This window comes from Musa acuminata, chromosome BXJ2-5 (genome assembly GCF_036884655.1).
Source record: "Musa acuminata AAA Group cultivar baxijiao chromosome BXJ2-5, Cavendish_Baxijiao_AAA, whole genome shotgun sequence".
In the NCBI taxonomy this organism is placed as follows: Eukaryota; Viridiplantae; Streptophyta; class Magnoliopsida; order Zingiberales; family Musaceae; genus Musa; species Musa acuminata.
This window is the reverse complement of record NC_088342.1, coordinates 36,882,754-36,891,913: the sequence shown is the minus strand read 5'-3', so window position 1 is coordinate 36,891,913 and position 9,160 is coordinate 36,882,754. Positions and strand designations below refer to the sequence as shown.

The following is a 9,160-nucleotide window of genomic DNA, read 5'->3' as shown; positions in this document are numbered from 1 at the left end:
TCAACTAATGACTTATCAGAAAATTTAAATTAATCTTTAGATATTTTCATGTGCTAGTTGTAAACTATACTGAAGTCTAAGTATCTTAAAATTGAGTCTTTCATACATTTCTTGATCCGTCACCTAAATTATTTATTTCACAGAACTTTCAGTAATTTATATTCTATTCAATTAATCTAATCAAGGTCTCACTCACTCAATACAACTTACATATGCTCAAGCCATTTATTTCAGAAAGTATAGGGACATTTATAAAAACACAATAAAGGAAGTGCCACAGTAATAATATAATATTAATGCTATGAGTTTTCAAAATATGATGAACTATTGATATCATCTATATTTTCAAAATATTTTATAAATTATCGGTCCAGGTGACTTTGGTGGTTGTAGGACTAATACAAAAATATAAAATATAATCTAAAATGTCCTATAAATGATAAGACCTTTATTGTAATTCATATCATAAAATTCTATAATCCTAGGCCACTTTGGTAGCTACAAGTCTGATAAAACTTAAGGAGATAAATTATAAATAATATTAATCAAATTTATTTAATTTATGCTAAGCAGTTCAATAATAAAATAATAACCATAATAATTATTAAAAATTAATCAGCAAAAAAAAACTCATATGATAATCATGATAACATATAAATCATGCCTTCATGTGAAAGGTAAATATTATTTCATAGTTTCAAATACATACATGTAAATAACTAAAGAATATCCAAGAACAATAATTGGATTTTATTTATCACATGTATAATCAATAATTCATATGAGAAAACTATAAAATAAATCATAATTTATAATTTTTTAATCAAAATTAAATCTAATCAAATAAAAAAATATAATCATGTTTAAATTTAATCATAATTATAATAAATCACTTTTATCAATTTTATAATTGAGAATATAAACCAAATTTCTCAATTTCATAATGATAAAATTGTAAATATTTGATATGATATAAATCGAAAATATACGATTTATAAACTGTAGAACTATAATTTAGCAAAAAATAGACCCGAGGGCAAAACTATAAATATATTGATAGAACATAAACTGGAATTACGAAATTTGTAAAGGGCAGAACTATAATTTTGCAAAACCCTAGCCTTGAGGTCAAAACCATAATTTTGCCAAAAACCCTAATCTGCATTGCCGCCTACGCATGCGGCGCTGCCTTTGCTCGCACGTGGCAGTTGCTACCACTGCTCGCGCGCGACCGCTAAGGCGCTACGTGCAGCGCTACCACTGCTTGCACGCATCCGCTACGGCACTGCATGCGCCACTGTCGCTTTGGCGGTAACTGCCCGCGTGCGGCCGCTGTCGCCGCAGGGCTGCCTCTGCCCACGAGCGGCCGTTGCTACGGTTCCTGCCCGCAGTTGGCCGCCGCCTTGGGGCGGCTGCTACCGCTACCCTCTGTCCACGGGGGCAGCTACTACCACCATCTGCGCCATCGCCCTTTCGCGGGCACCAAGTTCACAAGCGGTGCGGGATGCCCGTGGTGCCGCCACCGCTCGCAAGCGGACCGTTGCCTGCGCACGACCGTGATGCACTGCTACGGGGTGGTACACGGCCCTTCGTCGATAATGATCAACAGAGATGATCATCTCAATAACATTGATGATAGTAAACAGTAAATTCATGGATCAAACATAAAATTATACATTGCTCATAATTAGTAATAGAGCAAATCATATAGAAAAAACAGATCAATAATATCCGACGAATCATTCAGGTATCATAAACAAATATAATAGATCTAATATATTTGATCTTAAGAACTTGGCTCTGATACCAATTTTAAGCATAAAATCTCTAATCATGCTATCTGTAATGCGAAAAAACTTTTATGCTAAGATTGAAATCAAATAAATTGGATCTAACAATATTACGATGCGTACCTTTCTTGTTTATTAGAAGAATAAACCTTATCTGATCTACAAGCGCTCCATTTTTTGATCTGAAATATCAATCTGCAATGATCTACAAGGAGAACTAAATCCTTCTCCTCTCTTCTTATCTTTTCACAGGACCACCTAGATTGATGGATTAGGGGAGGAAAGAGTGAGATTGAGAGAAAAAAAATTTTAATCTCTCAATTGCTAAGATGCTACTCAGATGCACCCTTAGCCTCTAGAGGTCTTATCTGTTTACAAGCGAAAGCAGAGGGTCTAGGATAAGTTATTAGGAGAGTTCCTCCTATCAAGGTTATCTCCTAAGGAATCCTACTTTAACATGGACTTTTTTTCTATTGACCAATAACCATAATCAGAATACAATCATATCTATGATATATCTTAATTAAATAGAACTATATAATCTAACATAAACCTCTTCAGGTTCAACCACTGCGGCCAATGTTCTATATACAATAATGTCAGTATACCTTCTCAATGGAGAAATGAAATGTGTGTAGAGTGGGATTGACAGTCCATAATGAGCTCACTCATCTTCTCTGCCTCTCAAATCTCCTGTGCAAAAATAGACTGCTAATTGCATTGTCCTTGCAGCACGTGCCAAAAGAATTTGAAGTAACACAGGATCATACTTCAGTTTCTCTCTCAACTTGGGTAGTGCGAGCCAAAGTTTGCCGGATGACGAAGCATCCAACACGAGTCCACGTTTCCTACAAAATTCTTGAAACTCTTTGAGCTTCATCGACATAGGCACAGCATGCCGTTGAAGTAGGGCACAGCTTGGGAAGCTCAGCAACTGATTCATTTGCCAGCAGCATCAAACTCCTCAACAAGACAACTTGACTCCTTCCTCACACCAAGGAAGCTGTCATTTGGATTCCCACTCTCATCCAACAAGAAGACAAGCTTAGGAGTCTCAATCCAAAATGCTCCATTTCTTAATCTGATCTCCCTCATCTTCTTGGTGATCGCATGCAGGCTTCTAAGAGAATCAACAACATTCTGTAACTCAAACTGCCCATGCATTTTAGGTACCATTTTCCCTGAAACATCAACCTCAAATCCTCCATCAATGATGTCCTGCACATCATCGTATGATAGCTTGCAACATGAATGGATCACAGATCGGTCGATCCACTGCGCGGTGATGTTTCCTTTGTCTTCAATGTCCCAATAGATTATTTATATGGTGATAAAATATCTCTCTTTAATGAGACAAAAGCATATAGTGATAAACATAACCTCAAGAAGTTTATAAAACTATATTTCACTTCGATATTTAATTTTAGAATCATTGTAAACTTATGATTCATATTAATTCTGTATAGACTATTATACAGAATTAAATGGTTAATTTTATTGAATCACAGTAAATTTACAACCACCAAAAGGGAAATAATATTATAACAATTCTAGGTAAAGAACTCAAATTTCCATAATTATAAGAGCATAACATGGATTCTCAAGATTTATCAAATTGAATCATCTTTATCTTTAGATATAAGCGATAAATACAAACAAACATCGCATTCACTTTAAGATGATTCCCTACATTGATAAATATCTCATTCTCTTTTGGTTTTATCTCTCTTCATTTTTCTTTTTATTTTAATGAATATCTATTATTGGTAACATATGACGAAGTATCAAATTAATCCATCAATAGTATCTATAATATTTGATTTGAACCATATAAAGGTTATATTTATACCTTTTTCATTTCAAATCAAATCTTATAGTATATTTCTTCTTCACATAACTTTATTTGCTATAAAAGTAACACTTTTTGTGAAGATATTCTTTCATGAGTTTATATAGTAATTATAAACTCAGGTGACTTACGCTTCACTCTTGTTTTGGTATTACATACTCCTTGAGTAGTACTCAAAATATTATGAGTCTTAAGCTTATAGCATTATCATTTATTTTGAGGATATAATCTTGAATTCCTCAAATACTATCATAATAAGGTGTCAACTAATGATTTATCAGAAAATTTAAATTAATCCTTAGATATTCTCATGTGCTAGTTGTAAACTATACTGAATTCTATGTATTATAAAATTGAGTCTTTGAAACCTTTCTTGATCCGTCACCTCAATTATTTATTTCACAGAACATTTAGTAATTTATGTTTTATTCAATTAATCTGATCAAGGTCTCACTCACTCAATACAACTTAGATATGCTCAAGTCATTTATTTCAGAAAGTATAGGGACATTTACAAAAACACAATAAAGGAAGTGCCATAATAATAATATAATATTAATGCTTTGAGTTTTCAAAATATGATGAACTATTGATATCATCTATATTTCTAAAATATTTTATAAATTATTAGTCGAGATCATTTTGGTGGTTGTAGAACCAATACAAAAATATAAAATACAATCTAAAATGTCCTTTAAACAATAAGACCTTTATTGTAATTCATATCACAAAAGTCTATAATCCCAGGCCACTTTGGCAGCTATAAGTCAGATAAAACTTAAGGAGATGAATTACAAATAATATTCATCAATTTTTTTTAATTTATGCTAAGCGGTTTAATAATAAAATAATAACCATAATAATTATTGAATATTAATACTAAGTAGTTTAATAATAAAATAATAACCATAATAATTATTGAATATTAATCAACAAAAGAAAACTCATATGATAATCATGATAATATATAAATCATGCCTTCATGTGAAAGGTAAACATTATTTCATAATTTCAAATATATACATGTGAATAACTAAAGAATATCCAAGAACAATAATTGGATTTTATTTATCACATGTATAATCAATAATTCATGTGAGAAAACTATAAAATAAATCATAATTTATAATTTTTTGAATATTAATACTAAGTAGTTTAATAATAAAATAATAACCATAATAATTATTGAATATTAATCAACAAAAGAAAACTCATATGATAATCATGATAATATATAAATCATGCCTTCATGTGAAAGGTAAACATTATTTCATAATTTCAAATATATACATGTGAATAACTAAAGAATATCCAAGAACAATAATTGGATTTTATTTATCACATGTATAATCAATAATTCATGTGAGAAAACTATAAAATAAATCATAATTTATAATTTTTTGAATATTAATACTAAGTAGTTTAATAATAAAATAATAACCATAATAATTATTGAATATTAATCAACAAAAGAAAACTCATATGATAATCATGATAATATATAAATCATGCCTTCATATGAAAGGTAAACATTATTTCATAATTTCAAATATATACATGTGAATAACTAAAGAATATCCAAGAACAATAATTGGATTTTATTTATCACATGTATAATCAATAATTCTTATGAGAAAACTATAAAATAAATCATAATTTATAATTTTTTAATCAAAATTAAATCTAATCAAATAAAAAATATAATCATGATTAAATTCAATCATAATTATAATAAATCACTTTTATTAATTTTATAATTGAGAATATAAACCAAATTTCTCAATTTCATAATGATAAAACTATAAATATTTGATAGGATATAAATAAAAAATATACGATTTATAAAGGGCAGAACTATAATTTAGCAAAAATTAGACCCGAGGGCAAAATTGTAAATATATTGATAGAACATAAATTAGAATTACGAAATTTGCAAAGGGCAGAACTATAATTTTGCAAAACCTTAGCCTCGAGGTCAAAACCGTAATTATGCCAAAAACCCTAATCTGCCTTGCCGCCTGCACACGACCGTGATGTACGGCTATGGGGTGGTACACGACCCTTTGTCGATAATAATCAATAGAGATGATTGTCTCAATAACATCGATGATAGTAAACAGTAAATTAATCGATCAAACATAAAATTATACATTGCTCATAATTAGTAATAGAGCAAATCATATAGAAAAAATAGATCAATAATATCCGACGAATCATTCAGGATCGTAAACAAAAATAATAGATCTTATATATTTGATTTCAAGCACTTGGCTCTGATATCAATTGTAAATATAAAATCTGTAATCATGCTATCTGTAATGCTAAAAAACTTTTATGCTAAGATTGAAATCAAATAAATTGGATCTAATAATATTACGATGCGTACCTTTCTTGTTGTTCAGAAGAATAAACCTTATCTGATCTACAAGCGCTCCATTTTCGGATCTGAAATATCAATTTGTAATGATCTACAAGGAGAACTAAATCCTTCTCCTCTCTTCTTATCTTTTCACAGGACCACATAGATTGATGGATTAGAGGAGGGAAGAGTGAGATTGAGAGAAAAAAAAACTTTAATCTCTCAATTGCTAAGATGCTACTCAGATGCACCCTTAGCTACTAGAGGTCCTGTTTTTTTCTAGGCGAGAGCAGAGGGTCGATGATAAGTTATTAGGAGAGTTCCTCACATCAAGGTTATTTCCTAAGGAATCCTACTTTAACATATACTTCTTTTTTATTGGTCAATAACCATAATCAAAATTCAATCATATCTATAATATATCTTACTTAAATAGGACCAGATAATCTTACATAAACCTCTTCACCTTCAACCACTATAGCCAATATTCTATGTACAATAATGTCAGCATAGCTTCTCAATGGAGAAGTGAAATGTGTGTAGAGTGGGATTGACGGTCTATAATGAGCTCACTCATCTTCTCTGCCTCTCAAATCTCCTGTGCAAAAATAGACTGCTAATTGCATTGTCCTTGCAGCACGTGCCAAAAGAATTTGAAGCAACACAGGATCATTCTTCAGTTTCTCTCTCATTTTGGGTAGTGCGAGATGAAGTTTGCCGGATGACGAAACATCAAACTCGAGTCCACGTTCCTACAAAATTCTCGGAACTCTTTGAGCTTCATCGACATAGGCACAGCATGCCGGCGAAGTAGGGCACAGCTTGGGAAGCTCAGCAATTGATTCATTTGCCAGCAGCATCAAACTCCTCAACAAGACAACTTGACTCCTTCCTCACACCAAGGAAGCTGTCATTTGGATTCCCACTCTCATCCAACAAGAAGACAAGCTTAGGAGTCTCAATCCAAAATGCTCCATTTCTTAATCTGATCTCCCTCATCTTCTTGGTGATCGCATGCAGGCTTCTAAGAGAATCAACAACATTCTTTAACTCAAACTGCCCATGCATTTTAGGTACCGTTTTCCCTGAAACATCAACCTCAAATCCTCCATCAATGATGTCCTGCACATCATCGTATGATAGCTTGCAGAATGAATGGATCACAGATCGGGCAACATTGGCAGCTTGTGCTGCGGTGTGTACACATTGGTGGATCGAATTCGGGCTTCTCTATCTAATGCTGTGTCTGGAAGTACAAACCTTGAAACATCAGCGATGTGGACACTGATTCGGAATACTTTTTCGGATACCTTTTCTATAGATAATGCATCATCGAGGTCGGTAGCAGATGCAGGATCGATTGTGAAGGTGCAAGTGTTTCTAAGGTCCTTTCTGGTCTCATATTCCTCCGTAGGGATCTTCCATGGTGCTTCTGGAAGACAAGACAAAGACTCCGGAGAGAAGTCTGCAGCTCTGATTGCATGCTCAAACAATACAGCATTTATCTGTGGCTCAATTTCCTCAGCTCGTCCCAACATACGGATAACATGTGCTTTGGGGCAGACCCTTCCTTCCACTCCTCTATTGGAGCAGCTACCATTTCCCTTTCGATTGATACATCGCCATTGATGAGCCTTTCCTTTGCACAACCTGGAAGACTTTCCACAGTGATTACCATCATTTGCAATTTGGAATTTGTAGGTATCAGTTGTATGTAATCCAACTCTCTTTCATATTCTTCTCCTTCAGGAAACCATGGATTCGTAGCAAGAAGTCCAATCACTGCTTCACGACGAGGAGAGCTTCTGATTATAGACAAGACACTCCCAGTTGGTCGCTTCGATGGATTGCAACTCAACGTAGCACGTATTCGCCCCAAAGCTCTTGCAGCTTCTCCCTGCTCGGAGTCCCTGTTCTTAGTTGAATCGGTTGATGCCTTGAAGATCAGAGCATCATTCGATCCTCTCAACTTGGTCCAGTACACAACAGGATCCAACATCACAGCAACCACATCACCTTCTATCTACACATAATAACGTAAAGGAATCATCACACTGCGCAAATGCGATCCGCAAAGACATACCGAATGAACATACCGCTCTGTTTTGTGCATCAGCTCCACTAATGAGAACGTCCACCGGGAGACCGTTGACGGTACAGAAGGCCTGCAGCAGCCAAGAAACAAACACCCAATAAGAATAATGCAAGAACAGTCAAGAACAAGCTTTGTTACTGACCTCTTTCCAGTCATATGCGTTCACGCGAAATGTTACTTTAAAGGCACGACCTTTCTGCAAGATCAAAGACTCGATCAGTATGGTTTCCACCGTAAGAGTTCATCTCCTATTGTAGCAGACAACAGGTTTACCTCGATCGCCTCTTTGACTGCCTGCTCTGGCCAATGAAGAGCAAAGTTCATCTGCGAATTGCGTGGAGGAGCTGCCACAGCAACAGGAACAGAGGAAGTCGGCAAAGGGTGGTTATTCGGGATCCCTGCAGAACATCAGACAAAAGAAAAAGAACAGATTTTTTGGTCAAATCTTGAAGGAGAGCAGATGGAACGAAGAGGATGGAGGCGCTAAGGCCAACCTGGTAGGAAGGCCATGGTGTCGCCTGCGCCGCTGCTACGTCGGCCTCTTGGCAGCTTCATCGAGATAATTAATTCAGATCATTGACTGAACGTCGTTAATTAATTCATATTTTATTTTGCTTATATAAATTAAAATAAAAACTTCGAGAAGAGGACTCGATCTTTTTCTTTATCTGAATATAAATAAATAAATAAATAAATAAATAAATAAATAAATAAAATAATTCAGTAATTTTAGGAACTAGAAAGTTTTGGAAGAACCCTGAAAAATCGTAAGACAATTATCACTAGTGAAACATTTTTGATTATTTATATTAAGAGTTTCATATACCATGAATACACATAATTCAGTATGCTTGACTTAGCCAAACAATCTGTGAATTTGGCATACGTTGAACCACACACTGAACCGACTCCAACTAAGCCCAATTGTTATTAAAACAAGCTAAATCGATTCTAATTAGGTTCAATTTCTCCTTGAACCAGACTCAACAAGTCAGAATCGATCTGTAAACCGATATGATATCGGATTGAAACCACCAAAATGAGTTTGAACCGACCAGAAGTAGATC

General features: G+C 33.9%; 1 protein-coding gene across 1 annotated transcript; it reads right to left on the bottom strand.

Annotated features, from left to right (window-relative positions):
* Positions 1–7,369: 7,369 nt before the first annotated feature.
* On the bottom strand, positions 7,370–8,547 carry LOC108952078 (inactive exonuclease DIS3L2-like). Its single transcript, XM_018821993.2, has 4 exons — positions 8,367–8,547; positions 8,236–8,289; positions 8,095–8,163; positions 7,370–8,021 (listed from the first exon to the last, which is right to left on the bottom strand). Exons 1-4 carry the CDS (start codon positions 8,415–8,417, stop codon positions 7,500–7,502), a joined length of 696 nt encoding a protein of 231 aa, XP_018677538.2. The 5' UTR covers positions 8,418–8,547; the 3' UTR covers positions 7,370–7,499.
* Between the last annotated feature and the right edge of the window lie 613 nt (positions 8,548–9,160).

Bases quoted from the DNA above. Each gene is read 5' to 3' on its own strand.
- LOC108952078 (XM_018821993.2), bottom strand. From the start codon at position 8,417: ATGAACTTTGCTCTTCATTGGCCAGAGCAGGCAGTCAAAGAGGCGATC. The intron at 8,164-8,235 runs GTCAGTAACAAA...TGGCTGCTGCAG, and splicing joins ACGCATATGACTGGAAAGAG to GCCTTCTGTACCGTCAACGG. The intron at 8,022-8,094 runs GTATGTTCATTC...TATTATGTGTAG, and splicing joins CTGATGCACAAAACAGAGCG to ATAGAAGGTGATGTGGTTGC.